This window comes from Hemitrygon akajei, chromosome 30 (assembly GCF_048418815.1).
Source record: "Hemitrygon akajei chromosome 30, sHemAka1.3, whole genome shotgun sequence".
Lineage (NCBI taxonomy): Eukaryota > Metazoa > Chordata > Chondrichthyes > Myliobatiformes > Dasyatidae > Hemitrygon > Hemitrygon akajei.
In genome coordinates this window covers 5,710,984-5,728,531 of record NC_133153.1, presented here as the reverse complement: position 1 = coordinate 5,728,531, position 17,548 = coordinate 5,710,984, and the positions used below count along the sequence as shown (strand labels likewise).

Here is a 17,548-nt window from a genome sequence, read left to right as displayed (position 1 = left end):
ACCAGCAAAACAAGACCTCCTATTTTTAAGGAACAACTAAGTTACAACATGCATGTGTGAATCAAAGTGCAACTATAGCAGCATTCTATAATGAAGTAATGTCATTGAACAGCTGTAATCACTGCAAATTGTGCTTCAAATAGAATACAATTTATAGCCACAAATAGCCCTTAAATGATTAAAGCTCCCTAACCAAAGCTTCTTGAAAAATGATCAAAAAATGTCTTGATTTTTGAATCTCATACACTGACCTCACCTCTCAGCAACATACACTGCCTATAAAAAGTATTACACCCCCCCCCCCCAGAGGTTTTCATGTTTTATTGTTTTACAACATTGAACCACAGTGGATTTAGTTTGGATTTTTTTTGACACTGATCAACTGGAAAAGACACTTCTGTGTCAAAGTGAAAACCAATCTCTACAAAGTGATCTAAATTAATTACAAACATAAAACAGAATAATTGATTGCTTAAGTATTTACCTCCTTTCAATGACACACCAAATCATCACTGGTGCAGCCAATTGATTTTACAAGTCACATAATTAGTTGAGTGAAGATCACTTGTGTGTAGTCAAGATATTTTAATTGATTGTGGTAAATATATACTTGTATTTGGATGTCCAACTGCTAGTGAGTCATTATCCTACACCATGAAGACAAAAGAATACTCCAAACAACTCTGAAAAGGTTATTGAAAAGCACAAGTCAGGAGATGGAGTCAAGAAAATCTCCAAGTCACTGAATATCCCTTGGACTACAGTTAAGTCAATCATCAAGAAATGGAAAGAATATGGCACAGTGTATCTGCCTAGAGCAGGCTGTCCTCAAAAACTGAGTGACCATGCAAGAACGGAACTAGGAAGGAGAACACCAAGAGATCTTTGACATCAATGGAGTTACAAGCTACAGTACCTGAGATGAGAGAGACTGTGCATACAACAACTGTTGCCAGGGTGCTCTCATGAAATCTTGGCTAGTTTGCCTGAAGCCACGTAGGAGACTCTGAAGTCAGCTGGAAGTAGGTTCTATGGTCTGATGAAACCAAAATTGAGCTTTTGGCCATCAGACTAAATGCTATGCTTGGCATAAGCCATACACTGCACACCATCAAAAACGCACCATTCCTACCATGAAACATGGTGGTGGCTGCATCATGCTGTGAGGATACTTCATTGCAACAGGCCCTGGAAGGCTTGTGAAGGGAGAGAGTAAAACGAATGCAGTAAAATACAGAGAAATCCTGGAGGAAAAACCTGATGCAGTCTGCAAGACAACTGCGACTTGGGAGAAGATTTGTTTTCCAGCAAGAAAATGATCCCAAGCATAAAGCCAAAGCTACACAAGAATGGTTTAAAAAAAAACAACAAAGTTAATGTCTTACAGTAGCCAAGTCAAAGTCCAGACCTCAATCCAATTGAGAATTTTTGGCTGAACTTGAAAAGAGCTGTTTACTCATGATCACCAAGCAATCTGACAGTGCTTGAGCAGTTTTGTAAAGAATGGGGAAAAATTCCCTGTCCAGATGGTGCAAAACTGATAGAGACCTATCCACATGGACTCAAGGCTGTAATTGCTGCTGAAGATACATCTACTAAATACTGACTTGAAGAGGGTGAATACTTACGCAATCAATTATTGTGTTTTATACTTGTAATTAACTGTGATCACTTTGCAGAGATCTGTTTTCACTTTGACACAAAAAGTCTTTTTCTGCTGATCAGTATCAAAAAAAGCCAAACTAAATCCACTGAGATTCAATGTTATAAACAACAAAACATGAAAACTTCCAAGGGGAGTGATGGGACTATACAGTGAAGTCTTAATCCACAAGCACACTGGCTTACACTTTATCAAACCTCTAAATACCAGTCTCGAAATCACCCAGGCCCCTTATAAGACGTTTTTACTCAATGTGCAAACACTAAAATCACTCCCTTACGAATTTTAAAATTAAGGTGGGTTGGGAGATGAGAAAGGATTAATCAATTTTATTGATTAAAATGTCACACAATGTAGGAGAATAAGTTACTATATGAATTATATATCTCTACAATGTAACAAAACCAGAAATATTTTGACAAGGCATTCTAACCCCCAACTCAAGTGTGAGAAAGGATACAGGTGACCCCAATTTACAGAAGTTCACTTTACGCCACTTCGCTTTTACAAAAGACCTACATTAGTATCTGTTTTCGCTAACCGAAAGAAATCCGAAGAGGATTTTCGCTTTTACAAAAAAAAGGCGCCCGCTCTAAACTTGTGTTTACCCGGAGAAAGACCACCATGACCATGAAGCTTTGCAGGGGCAGGTGTGTGCGCGTGCAGGAATGTGCCGATTTTTTTTTCTACAAATCAGTTTTTGGTCGAATCTTCCCAGTTCTGGTTAAGTGAAACTACACTGTACATACATTATTTCTACTTTATATAGGCTGTGTATTTATCATATCATTCCTGCTTTTACTACATGTTAGTGTTATTTTAGGTTTTATGTGCTATTTGGTATAATTTGGTAGGTTTTTTTTTGGGGTCTGGGAACGCTCAAAAATTTTCCCATATAAATTAATGGTAATTGCTTCTTCGCCTTACACCATTTCGGCTTACAGTTTCATAGGAACGCTCTACTTTCGGATAGCAGGGGAAACCTGTAATATGCTTACTGCAGCAAACATTCAGATGTTTAGCTAAAAATAGAATAACCGACAGAGAGGAGAGGGAAAAAAAACAGGTTCTTCCATTTTATGCACCCCTGACTTACAGATGTGCAGAACAGCACAGATGATTGAGAAGCCTCTAGTTTTTGTATCCAGTCTAACAGCATGTTGCAAAATCATTTTCCTGAACAATACTCAACATTCTGCTTTAACTTCAAATTTTACGACCAGCCATCCAAAATATTTTGATCAGCAATTCTATTTGGATTTTCTCCCTTTATCATTGAGCCTTTACAATACACATAAAAACATGTGTATTTGTGTATTTTAATTGCTAAAAATGGCTTAACTACAGCTAAACAAATGCTCATAAAATTGCATAATTTCTCAGTCAAGCAAAAGTACAATGCATGTTATTACTGCTAACAATCTGAAGTTAAAAGACTATTAAGAAAGGAAGTGCGAAGAGATAGCCCAAATGGTCCAAGTTGACCAAGATGCCCATCCAAGCTAGTTCCGTTTGCCAGCAGTTAGCCCATAACCTTCCAAACTGTCCAAATTTCTGGAACAATAATGCACATCTGTGCAGATTGGTAATAATATCTCCTCCTCGCTGACGATCAACATCAGCGCACCTAAGGGACGTGTGTTTAGCCCACTGCTCTGCTCTCTCTATACCCATGCCTGTGTGGCCAGGTTACTCAAATGCCATTTATAAAGTTGCTGATGATACAACCATTGGCAGAATCTCAGATGGAGATGAGAAGGCGTACAGGAGCAAGATATAGCAGCTAGTTGAGCGGGGTCGCAGCAACAACTTTGCACTCAGTGTCAGTTGACCAGAGAGCTGATTGTGGACTTCAGAAAGGGTAGGACGAGGGAACACAAACCAATCCTGATAGAGGAATCAAAAACAGAGAGTGAGCAATTTCAAGTTCCTGGATGAAAAGATTTATGAAGATCTAGCCTGGGCCCAGCATATCAATGCAGCTATAAAGAAAACAAGACAGTGTCTGTATTACACTTGTGAAGATTTGGTTTGTTAGCTAAAACACTCAAAAACTTGTAGATGTACTCTATAAATGTACTGTGGAATGCTCTCCACAATGGAGAGCATTCTGACAGCCTGAATCAGTGTCTAGTATGGTGGGGGGTGGAACTACTGTTTAGAATCGTAAAAGTTTGGGCACCCCTGGTCAAAATTACTGTTACTGTGAATAGTTAAGCAAGTAAAAGCTGAACTGATTTCCAAAAGGCAAAAAGTTCTATTCAAAGTAACTTCTAAACAAGCCTGATGCATTTTGGAAACAAGTCCTGCAGGCTGATGAAGTTAAAACATAACTTTTTGGCCGCAATGAGCAAAGGTATGCTTGGAGAAAAATGGGTGCAGAATTCCATGAAAAGAACACCTCTCCAACTGTTAAGCATAGGGGTGGATCGATCATGCTTTGGGCTTGTGTTGCAGCCAGTGGCATGGGGAACATTTACTGATAGAGGGAAGAAAGAATTAAATACCAGCAAATTCTGAAAGCAAACATCACACCATCTGTAAAAAAAGTTGAAGATGAAAAGAGGATGGCTTCTACAACAGGATAAACACACCTCAAAATCCACAATGGACTACCTCATGAGGCGCAAGCTGAAGGTTTTGCCACGGCCCTCAGAGTCCCCAGACTTAAACATTATTGAGAATCTGTGGATAGACCTCAAAAGAGCAGTGCATGCAAGACGGCCCAAGAATCTCACAGAACTAGAAGACTTTTGCAAGGAAGAACAAGCAAAAATCCCCCAAATAAGAATTAAAAGACTCTTAGCTGGCTACAGAAAGCATTTATAAGCTGTGATGTTTGCCAAAGGGGATGTTACTAAGTACTGACCATGCAGGGTGCCCAAACTTTTGCTTCAGGCCCTTTTCCTTTTTTATTTTGAAACTGTAAAAGATGGAAATAAAAAAGTTTTCTTGTTTAAAATATTAAAGAAATTGTCATCTTTAACTTTATGCCTTTTGGAAATCAGTTCATCTTTTACTCACTTTGCTATTCACAGTAACAGAAATTTTGACTGTGTATGTGTGTATATATGTACATACACATGCACATATATATATATATTTTAAGTGATTTTTGATTATTTTACTCCATTCTATGTTATCACATATTGCATTGTACTGCTGCCACTAAGTTAATGAATTTCACAACATATGCTGGTGATATTAAACCTGATTCTGATATATAATCTACATGCCAGAACTGGCTCATGACACGTTTGCCTGGCCTATTTCAGTGTGCAAAAAAACTTCAAAACGATGTTTTATTGCCACATGCAACTTTCCTGGATGGAAATGGTTAAAGCACCATCGTCACAGGCAAATGTTCTCAAACCAGTCCCAAACAGCAACAAGCACTGACATCTGCTTAAGCTATGCCCCAAGGCAGAACCATTAGTTAGAAATTGCGTGTTGCTGATTTAACTGACATTCAAAGCATCAAAAATCTAAAAGGAATCACAATCTGGAAACATAAATTATTTTAAGTTTTAAATATAACCTGCACAGAACAACAACTAAATATATTTATTAACTCAAGTAATCCAGGGAATGTAAATGACCTGAAACTTAGCTTGTTAAGAACTGTTGAGGCCATTGGATTCTTCATCGATTTTATCATTCACTAACATGGCTGATCTGTACTCCAAATATCTCTTTGCTTTGGTTCCAAATCCCTCTATTCGCTTTCTATGCATTTTACACAATAAAATTAATTTAATTCATTCATTCTTTGGGTTGTGGGTATTGCTAAAAAAAAAGTCAGCACTAGTAAGGCAAGGATTGCCAAGATTCAGACTTAGCAACAATGTATGTAACTTAGCAACAGAATGGCAATGTAGCTCCAAGTTGATGTGTGTAGCTGGGATGAGAACCTGATTCCAATTCATGAGCTACCCAGGACTCATGATAAAAGTTGCAGGTTTGGAAGATACTCTCACAATCACCTGGATGAGTAACTGCAGCGCATTTTGGTGGAGAAAAATAATCTGTAGAGTGGTAAATGTCTTGCCAAATCAAGAAGGCTATATTTTCCCTGATGGTGGTAAGCATTGAGTGTTCTGGAACTGCACTCAGCTGGGAAAGTACAGATCTTTCCTTATGTTCCCAACTTCATCTTGTGAAGTATAAAGGTCAAGAACTAAGTGATTCAATTTTAGATACCTGGCCTCTGACCTACCTCGTAGCATCATTATGTTTCTGGTCAATAGAGATTCCTCCAGCCCCACCACCATGCTGTTCATGGTGAGGGATTCAGCCACTGGTAATGCCACTGAATATAAATAATGGATCACTTGGCACTTTGTTATTTCTGTGCACTTTTGTGACTTCAATTCACACCTGAATATCTTTTAGGTCTTGCTGCGTGCAGGTATTGATTGCTCCCTTTCATGAGGAGTTATGATTAAAATGAGCTCAAGCAAAACTTTGGGTTCTCAATGAGCACAATGAACAAACACATGGATCTTGTTGTCCATTTAAAATACCAATCAGTTTTGTATTTGAAATAGGTGGCTTGGGAAAACATCAAAAACACTTCCACTGATATTTCTCATGCTTCAAAGGTTCTGTGCTTGCTTTAAATATTGTATTTTAAGTATTAAAAGTTACACTCAACTAACTCTTGGCAAAGTACTCAATGTGCAGTATTAAATGCAGGGATCAAGTTCTTTTAGCTTTCCATCCAATCTATACTTCCACATCCCTTATTAATTTTCTAATCTCTACCAAACAATTCTTACAAGTTCTTAAGACTAACAATGCAATCTAATTGCACAAAGTATGAAAAATGATTTCAGTACAGACTTAAACTGACTGAATACAGATTTCCCAATCTGAACGAAAGGTTGCCTCCCTCATGTTCATATGAAATCAAATCCAGTTCCAAGACATCATTAAATCACTGGTCAATGGAGAACAATCAAAAGAAAAGCTAATGTAAAATACTAACCACATTTCCTTCAATTGGTATAACCAATACAGCTTAATAAGCTTTTAAATATCATGAACAAACATGGAACCGTTTGAGTAAATTGAGATTGGTTTATATTGTCACATGTACTGAGGTACAATAAAAAGCTTTTCTTCATTTAGATCAAATCATTACACAGTGAATTGAGGGATGTTATGTCCCCCTGATGGCTCTAGTCCAGAGGTGGACTAAAAACAAATCCACCCTCAGTGTGGTCCATTGTCTGTGATGGGTAAAGGACAAGGCAGACACAGAGTGTCCAAGTTGTAATATATTTACAATATTTACAGATATTTATAGAAGTGATCCAGGGCAACCAAATCAAAGGGAGTAACCCAAAAGCCGAAATCCACAATACAAAAACCCAGGTCAGAACACAAAGACTACAAGCTTGTTAATATGGAAACTAGCACAATTCTCTAACGGTCAATTCTCCCCAGTAGCCCTCTCTCTCCCTCTTTCCAGATGCCGGCTTTTTTAAAATTGCCTTTCCAAATCCCAAGTGAAGCAGTCTTGACAAGGGAGTGGATCAGCAGTGCTCTAAATGGAGACCGACAGCAGCTCTGCACACCTGAAACAAGGGAAGCTGGATGGAGAGAGAGAACAGAAAATAAAACCACAGGTGCACACTTTTGTAACAAGGGAAGGCAAGGCAGGCTACCAGAATGAAGAATCAAGATAGACTGCAGAGAGCATTCTGACAGGCGACATCAGTGTCTGGTATGGGGAGGTGGGTGCAGGCTACTGCACAGGATCAAAAGAAGCTACAGAAAGTTGTAAAATTAGTCAGCTCCCTCTTGGGTACCATCCTCAGCAGTATCCAAGATATATTCAAGAAGCGGTGCCTCAGAAAGGCAGCATCCATTATTAAGGACTCTATCACCTGGACATGCCCTCTTCCCACTGTTAACATCAAGTAGGAATCAGAATTATTATCACCGGCATGTGATGTGAAATTTGTTAACTTAGCAGCAGTTCAATGCAATACATAATCTAGCAGAAAGAAAAATAATAATAAATAAAACATAATAATAAATAAGCAAGTAAATCAATTACAAATATTAAATAGATTTTTTTAAAATGTGCAAAAGCAGAAATACTGTATATTAAAAAAAAGTGAGGTAGTGTCCAAAACTTCAATGTCCATTTAGGAATCAGATGGCAGAGGGGAAGAAGCTGTTCCTGAAATCACTGAGTGTGTGCCTTCAGGCTTCTGTACCTCCTACCTGATGGTACCCAAGATGGAGCGGACTAGATTTACAACCTTCTGCAGCTGCTTTTGGTCCTGTGCAGTAGCCCCTCCGTACCAGACAGTGATGCAGCCAGTCAAAATGCTCTCCATGGTACAACTATATAAGTTCTTGAGTGTATTTGTCAACATACCAAATCTCTTCAAACTCCTGATAAAGTATAATCGCTATCTTGCCTTCTTTATAACTACATCAATATGTTGGGACCAGGTTAGATCCTCAGAGATCTTGACACCCAGGAACTTGAAGCTGCTCACTCTCTCCACTTCTGATCCCTCTAAGAGGATTGGTATGAATTCCTTCATCTTACTCTTCCTGAAGTCCACAATCAGCTCTTTCGTCTTACTGACGTTGATTGCCAGGTTGTTGCTGTGGCACCATTCCATGAGTTGGCGTATCCCACTCCTGTACGCCCTCTCATTACCACTTGAGATTCTACCAACAATGATTGTATCATCAGCAAATTTGTAGATGGTACTTGAGCTATGCTTAGCCACAAAGTCATGTGTATATAGAGAGCAGAGCAGTGGGCTAAGCACACACCCCTGAGGTGCATCAGTGTTGACAGGCACACATTCAGCAATTCAAGAACAGCTTCTTCCCCTCTGCCATACGATTCCTAAATGGACATTGAACACTACCCCAGATTTTATAATATATATTATTTGTTTTGCATTATCTTTAATCTATTCGATATACATATATACTTACAGTAGTTTATTTATTAATTATTTCTATATTAAGTATGGCATTGAACTGCTACTAAGTTAACTAATTTCCTGACACATGCTGGTGATGATAAACCCAATTCTGATTAGAAATAATTCAATGATCAGATAACTGCTTCCTACTTTACTACCACCTTTCATATTTTTCCAGATGTTCTTATCACATAGACAGCCAGCTTGACCATCAAATGTATGCTGACTCAGAAAGCAATCCCATTTGCACATTAATTTTTCTTGTAACCTATTCTTTCCACATTCCCATCAATTCTATTATTCATCTATACACTAGGGGTAACTTACAGTGACCAATTAACATCAGCCCACAGATGTATAGGATGTGGTAAGAAATTGGATCACTAGAAGAAAATTAATTTGATTATAGAGAGAACATACAAACTTCATAACAACCATATCAGAAGCCAGGATTGAATCCAAGCTGAGGCTGTGAGGCAGCAGATCCCCTGGGTTTACCTAAATCAATAAGAAAGATTATGGACCAATATTTAAAAATTTTCCAACCATTTAACTTTACTAACTTAAAACTGATATTCAAGAATACAACTATGTGTAATTTTGCAGCAAGCTTAAGCATTTAAATCATATTGCTTTGAAATAACCATCTAGGAGGGAAAAGGTTTTCTCAAAATAACAGAAAAATACATTGTAAAATGAGATTCTTGTTGCATTTAGATGGGATAATTATAGTTTAGGAGAGGTAAATAAATATTTTAATTAGACTTACTGCAAATCTGTACCTCCATATGGCAACCCCAATATGCTAAATGCACACCACTAAATCATAGCTCTTTGTATCTGCGCTAGGTGATCCATCATCTAGTACTGCTATGACCCCAGTCTTTACTGCATGGTAGCAATTTCACTCAAATACAAAGTCAATTATCTCCTACTTTGTAAATGTCATGGTGGTGGGTCATTATCATTTACTTAAAACCTGAACAAAATGCATAACAGAGCTTGAAATGGCATTCAGATGACCCAACTTCAAACTCTGCACCTGTGTTGACTATCATGTAAACAAACTGAGTGATTTCATGCTGTTTTTACTTAAGTAAAGTTAAGGCAAGATGTTGCAACTTCAAACACTTTGTAGGAAAATGACATCGTATGTGCATCCTTTTAAACAGCATTTATAGGGATATCCTTTGCTCTCATTTGTAGGGATATCCTTTGATTTCATTGTTCCAGCTGAAGGAAGATAGCGCAAGCAAGCAATAATCCTATGAAAAGCTTTCTATAGGGAAATATTCAGAATTGCACCAAAACAATTGTTAATAAGTCAAGATCAATCACTATCAAATCAACCACAATCAACTACCCCTTCTAATCAAACTATAGTCTCTGTGGTTTCTCATAAGAAACCAAGAACAACAGTAAGTTGTCATAATAAAAGAAACCAGAATGCACCAATATTAAACATTTGACATCAAAACAAGAACCCTATCTGCTACATAGAAATAGATTAATTTATAGCAGATCAATTTACTACTGTTTTCCGATGTATAATGATACCATTACAGAACACACTGAATTATTTATTTTCTGAAATTGAAAATAGAAATGGTACAAGTAGGCAAAAGCTGTGTCATTTTAAATACATAACTACTAATTACTAAACTTTAAATTGCAAACTCAATCCCTGCAGGATTACCCTAGTTTCCGAAAGTTATTTCCCATGCTTATTGGCGCCACATTTCATAAAAACAAAGAATGTTACAGCCTTTTAGTTCAATGTCCTGTAATTAATTATTTGGAATTCACACAGGACTTTCAGTGCACTATCATCTGAAAATGATTCTGGCATAATTTATAATCTATTTACTCACTGTGCAAGCTCATAAAGATCACCTTTGACCTACGACAGACACATGCTATCAATTTTCTTTGGATACCCCTCAACAATATCCAATCTTACTTTCCCTTATAAGCTGGAAATACTTAAAAGATCAAAGCCATGCTTTACTGCTTCAAGAGCAAAGCGCACATTTTAATGGAACAATAACACAAAACACAAAATTACATTAACTTTCCAAGTCTGCTTACAAACCCCAAGAATACACATCACATAAGAACAGCTGTAATAAAACATGACAGGCACCATTTAAAAAAAGTACTCCACAACTTCCCACAATCGCAAAATCTAAGTCATGCTAGACAGCCTTGCACTGGCTTTTTAAATCTATTTTAGTTCTCCACATATTTCGTAAAGAATGCTTTCAATTTATGGAAAAAGTAGGCAGAGTTGTGTTTAAGATTGGTTCCAAGAACTAAATTCACAATTAGATTTTAAACCAAGTTTAGCAGCAGAGATCCAAAAATTATTTGAGATAACTTGTTTTCTCATCCACCTGATCCACAGCAACAAAACCCTGATTGGTCACCTCCTACTCATTCTGGAGCATGATGCATTGTGTAAGGTGTAAAACTGTGTGCAAAGTCACAAATTTCAAAGAGAATACCAGTGACGTGACTGAAAATTAGATTTAACTCCCTGTAGGGTCAAGAATGCTCTTTGATTAGAAGCAGATGGAACAATATGAAAGCCAGCTCCTGGACCTCAGTTTTAAACAGGAAATTCAGAGCCAACCAACTGGCTGTTTCTAATTGTTCCCAGAGATTCATATTGTGTTTCTAAATGAACAAATCTTTTGTGTTAAGAAGTCCTTAAGCTTTCATTTATATTCAATATACATGCACAATTTAAAATGGCAATCGCAAGTTTTAAGAACATATCACATTCAAATATTCAGTGATCAAAACGGATTGTAGAAAGGATGAGTTTTGCAGTTACGCTTTAATACAATTTTCATAACAGATTGAAATCTCAGTATGTAAAGTCACATTAAACTGTCTGAAATAACCATCCACTTAAGAAAACTAAAACACAAACATCAACTTTCTACATTAGAATAACATATTGCTCATGGATCTGTGCTGCTACTTATTAATCAATCAATTACATTATCCAATTACAACACATATTGCATAAAGGAAAGTCACACTTACCGATTTCCTATTGTAGTAATACATAAGTGAATTACTACCCATACCAGGCACTGTATAAGCACAATACATATTGCTGGCTACAACCTAGTGTGGAGAAATCAGCAACTGTGCACTTCACAGTGCAACACATTCAGCTACACAATTTCAGCCAGGCTAATTCCTTAATCTTTCCACACATGGATCTACTCAGAAGGAACTTATGCAAAGTAGGCTGAACCATTCAATGCAACAGCCAGGGGTGGGAAGTAGAGCTGTATTGGCTACACTCCATGTTCAGTACTTCAACCGGACACAGCGTACATACCATTAAAATACTGCTGGGGAGGAACAGGAAAGCACGCAATGTCTAGAAACTGTAACATAACTATACTTTGTATCTTTATTTTAGACATTAACTTTAATTAATGCAATAGACTATTTTTAATAAATCAAAATTTAATGTTTAAGTAAATTAGTAGCCTTTGATGGACCACTAGTAACAATATGATCTGTCTCTACCAAATATGCAAATTAACATGAACAAAATCTTTCACATGGGAGAAAAGACTGACCACTGTAAATCCATAATTCACAATACAGGAATCTACTCAAATAAAGCTAAACTCCGTATCCTCATTATAACATGGGTCCCAAGAGCCTAGCATTTGGTACTTGATAATGAAATTTATGTTATAATAAAAGTTTGATTACTTTATATTACGAGATAAAGACACATCACAACATTATAATAAGCCAATGCTTTAAAAATCTAAAGATGGAAAACAAATTGACTTAATTGTCCTTGCAACTACTTTTTTGCTTTTGTATTGCTGTGTAAAAAAAATGATATGGGAGATGCCTCCAAAAAAATAAGAGAAAATGCACCCAACAAGAAAAAGCTAATTCATTAACACAAACAAACATGCAGAGTCTGCATTCTGGTTAGAGAAACTCAGCAGCAGCTGCAAAAGGACAATATACGTCAGGCTAATAAAATGCAAGACTAAATGACGTGCAACTTCCTCCTGAGACCATGAGGGCCTATTTTGGTCCTGTGAGGCCAGTGGAAAAGCTTTGATTTACAATTAACAATTCCATTCAGTGAAGCTCCTTATGAACATTTTGTCTTTTCTGATAGAGTGATATGTTAAAAAGAGCTTTCAATCTCCCAGAATCTCTTGAGATTAGTACTCCATGAGATAAAACCTTTCCCTAAAATTTTTAATCTGAATTTTAAAGTTAAAAATGACATTTTAATAGATTATAAAGATCTATTAATATGTATTAATATGACTTTAAAATTCTCAATTTAACTAATAATAATTCTTTAACTTTGGATAACTCATTATGCAAACTGGCTCCCTCTCCTTGCCATCTTATTTTTCTTTTCACTTTTTTTTTATAAATAGTCTGACCTGTTGGGCATGTCTCAACTGTCCAGACTAAACAACAGCATATAAACTATGAATCATTACCCAAAAAATTTAATCTGATCATAACTGCCCTAATTGACACATTGTTTTACTCTTAGAGATACCCTCTTCGTTCCACTCATCACAACCCCTCCCAAGTTTTCTGGTAACTTGTTTTTCTCTTTCCAAGTTAGGGTGAAGGGTAGCGGACGTGAAATATTAACTGTATCCTTTTCCACAGACATTGCCATGTCTTTTTTCAGATTTCCAGTCTCTTCATATTTTCATTATTAGTGGGTTTGCTCCTTATTTCTACACTCAAAGACTCTTTGAAGCAAGCACCAGTGCTTCTTAAAAAGAAAAAAATGCTGGAGTACTCAAATCAAGAAGCATCTGTTGGAAGGGAAAAAATTTGCATTTCAGGTCTAGAACCTAACTTATAAATATTTATATAGCATTCCAAATAGATTTAGTTGGTTACTAGAAGAAATGTAGCCATAAAATATCCTTGAAGCAAACATACAAATATTCAAATTACCAGTTTACATTCAGCAAGAGCTATGGGATTTCTGGATAGGCCATCTTCTGTTTAACTCCAGCATTTTCCTTGAAGTCAACCACCATAAAGCCAATGATTGGCAGATAAATATCACAATCCAGTTGATGGGATTACCATTTAATCACATTATGACGAAGGCAGAATTTAGGGATTTAACACAAAAAGGAAAGAGAATTACTGCACCAGTATTTTGTTTATTCAGCCTAACACTTAAAACCAGAATAAAATGAAATATGAATCATAAATAATCTCAGTTACTGTAAATTAAATCCACTGTGCAGAACGATCACTACACTGTCCTAGTGTGAATAAATTTGTTTTAAAAATACAATTTTATTAAAACTAAATTGAGCAAAATATTTTTGAACATCATGGGCCAGCTACACATCTACTGCCACCTGGTGTTGTTATATTATAAAGCATTGCAAATTGTTAAGAGTAGGTTTGGCAACTGACCTGCTTAAAAAGCCAATCTTAAAAACTGAGCATTCTCTGAGGCCTGACTTACTAAGTATTTCCAAAATTTTCTGAGTTAGTGAAATAAAATTCTAATGAATTATCCATGTTTAGAGATTGCAATCTGCAATCTTAATCAGACAATAACATACAGTAAAATAGCCGGCCCAAGGATAAGCTAAACCTCAATCAAGCCAGTATATTTAATACAACCAAAAAATTAATGTATCATAGGAGGTTCCAATTACATGGCCAAATAAAATAACATAATCCTTCACTGAGAAGGACATATGACCCACTATTCCAACCACACTGCTATTAAAAGCCAAAAATCTTTGTACAAATCCAAAAGAGGACTAAAGTAATCCAATTAAATCTTAGTGTTTACACTTTAGCATTCAATTCAAGCAGCTCCAAATCGTTTCTGGTAATATTTTAAATAGTCATTATCTGCAGAAGAGTCCAGCAGACATCACCACACGAAAACAGATTATAACAATCGGTAGTATAAAGACAGCAATTTCAAGTGTTATGCATCAACACATACTGTACACTGATTAAATCAGAGCTCTGAACTATGATGTATGTAAGAATCAATAATATACAGCTACGCAATTCTAAGTAGGTAGTAAGCTGTTACAATTTCTGATTTCCAGCAGATGGCAGTTTCAATAAAAGATTGTGACATTTTTAATGTACAGGCAGTCCCCAGGTTACGAACGAGTTCCGTTCTTGAGTCCGTCTTTAAGTCGGATTTGTACGCAAGTCGGAACAGGTACATCCGGTATCATTTATCAGTTAGTCAAACATTTGTCTTAGTATATATTTTACCTTTCTATGCATATAAAACACTTTCAAGAGACTACGTATTTCAACAATTAAACCATTGCGCTGTTTAGTAATAATTGTAGCTTTCATCGGGGCAGGGGTTTTCACATGCTCCATTATTCTCACTTTATCCTTTACCTGTAAACACTTTTCCAATGACTGATGGCGTTTCACCTCTTTCCAATCACTATTATTTCCACTTATTTTTCAATCGCGATCGTTTTCCGTCAATGGAACAGAAAACTGCAGATTCAGCAGCAGCAGCAGGTCCTCTGTTCCCCTGGGTTCTAAAGTCCACCCGCACTGAGACAGGTTAAATTGGATGAGTGGGGGCGGTGCTGACTGGAAAAGGGGGGGGGGGGGGGTCAGGGTGAATCTTGCTAAGAAATATTTAAGCCAAATACAAAGTTACACACTCAACAGTGTTAACAGCAATGACAAAATGGCGGATGGCGTCGTGATCTGACTTAAAATGGTGGACAGTGTTCTCCCCCCCCCCCCCCCTTCGTTAAGTACGAGTTGTTCGTAAGTCCGACATTCTTAATTCGGCGACTACCTGTAATCTTAAGTAAACAAGTAAACCACCCAGGCTACAGGAGTCTCAGGATCCACACCACCAGATTCAGGAACAGTTATTACCTCTCAGCCATCAGACTCTTGAAGCAGAAGGGATAACTTCACTCATCCCACTACTGAGCTGTTCCCACAACCTACTGTATAGACTCACTTTCCAGGACTCTTTATCTAATTTATTGCTTATTTATTGGTTTATTATTTCTTCTTTTGTATTTGCAGAGTTTGTTGTCTTTTACACATTAGCTGTTTGTCCATCTTGTTGGGTGTGGTCTTTCATTGATTCTATTCTGTTTCTTGGATTTACTATGCATGCACGCAAGAAAATAAATCTTACGTACTTTGATAATAATTTCATTTATTTATTTACTGATATATAGCGCAGAATAGGCCCTTCCACCCCTTCAAGGTGCATCGCTCAGCAATCCCCTGACTTAATCATAGCCTAATCACAGAACAATTTATAATAACCATTTAACCTACAGACTGGTACATATTTGGACTATGGGAGGAAACTGGAGCACCTGGAGGACGCACAAACTCCTTACAGGCAGCGGCAGGAGATGAACCTGGATCATTGGTAAAGCCTTGTGCTAACCACTACATAACCCTAAATTTACTTTGAGCTTTGACGTTGAAAATATAAACAGTTTGAATCTAATAATAAATGACATAACTTTCAACCTTCAATGACAGATTTGCTGCCCCATATTATTGGAAATTACAAGCCTGAAAATTAACCATGAAGTGCAAGCATTATTTACCCAGATTTCAGCAAGGGAGAATAGCCTTGAAGTCTGTCATTGATTATGACATTTTTATCCATTATCACTGAAACAGATCAATCACTCCCATATACTTGAGGCACATTATTTCAAATTACAATACAAGCCCTTCATAAGATTTGATGGAGCAGAATTGTTGAGTTATCTGTAGAAATCAATTTGTGTTGGAAATCAAGCCAACTCTGTTGACTCCAAGCAAATTTTCTTCAGTCACTCTCTTGACTAAAACAGAAATGTCAACTACTGAGAATACATCCGTCATACACCAATTTTTAAATATAACTTCTGTGCGCAGTAACAAATGCCTTAAAAAATACAGCTCAAACTCCAGGGAATTTTTGTTACTGACTTGAAAGAACCTTAAGATAACAAAATAAAATTGTACAAGGTTTTGCATTTTCATTCAACTAATATACACAGTTTCATCAACAAATCCAGAATTATGTTCACATTTCCCTTTAAGTGCTTTGCAGTCCATTATAACACCGAACTATAATAAATAAAATGTAAATTACTATCAATTTTTAGGTAATGTGAATTTTCCTTGCCTGGGGAATAATGATTGGAAGCTCTGCATTTGTTCTGTTTATCAAGTAGCTATTCAGCCTCTAGTGGGCCAAGTGCTTATGCAAGCATGCCACTTAAGAGACTCTGCAGCTGTACTCACGACTTCCAGGTAGGCTGCAGGTTTTATGAACAGCTGCCCACAGCTACACTAACTACTGCAGCCCCATCTGGAATGAAGGACAAAGACATTTCCAGGTTCAAAATGTGTGCTTTTGCAAGGAACCTTGCAAAAAATGTCAAGGCAGAATGAAAATATCTTCATCGTATCCATTTATTACAAGCCATGCAACTAGTTCATTCAGTATATACTAAGTTATGACTCAACCAAGTGCACCTGCATCCATGTGTTAAGTGAAGTGCTGACAGATAAAAACTGTTATCACCATTTGCACAACAAAGAGATGAATCCCTGCTAGACAGCATCATTTTCTCTCTCACTCTCTCAGTGTTAGCAATAACTAAGCTTTCGTTGGCACCAGCGGGTTTTTACTTCACAGGATTATAAACAGTCATTTACAATTTTGTTGTTTAAAAGAATAAAGCACATCTAATGCTACAGAACACCCTGAAAACATTAGATTATCAGAGGTATTAATGATTTTTACCAAAACCTACCAACCTTTATTCATCAAAGCATTTTATTCTCAAAGGATAAATTTCAGTGCAATGAGGGTTCAACAAACGCGTTGCTTGAAAGCCTTTCTGATGTAAGCCTG

General features: G+C 36.9%; 1 protein-coding gene across 6 annotated transcripts in view; it reads right to left on the bottom strand.

The window, feature by feature from the left end:
• The window catches only part of tcf12 (transcription factor 12), a 345,003-nt gene that overhangs the window by 106,077 nt on the left and 221,378 nt on the right, over window positions 1-17,548 (bottom strand). Inside the window, exon 1 of one of the 6 annotated variants that reach the window (XM_073032906.1) lies at window positions 11,674-11,827. The exons of 4 other annotated variants lie outside the window; for them this stretch is intronic. In XM_073032906.1, coding sequence (XP_072889007.1) covers window positions 11,674-11,742 — 69 coding nt within the window. In that variant the 5' untranslated portion in view covers window positions 11,743-11,827. Of the gene's footprint in view, window positions 1-11,673; window positions 11,828-17,548 lie in introns of those variants that run through there. One more of the 6 variants, XM_073032908.1, reaches the window with a different exon arrangement.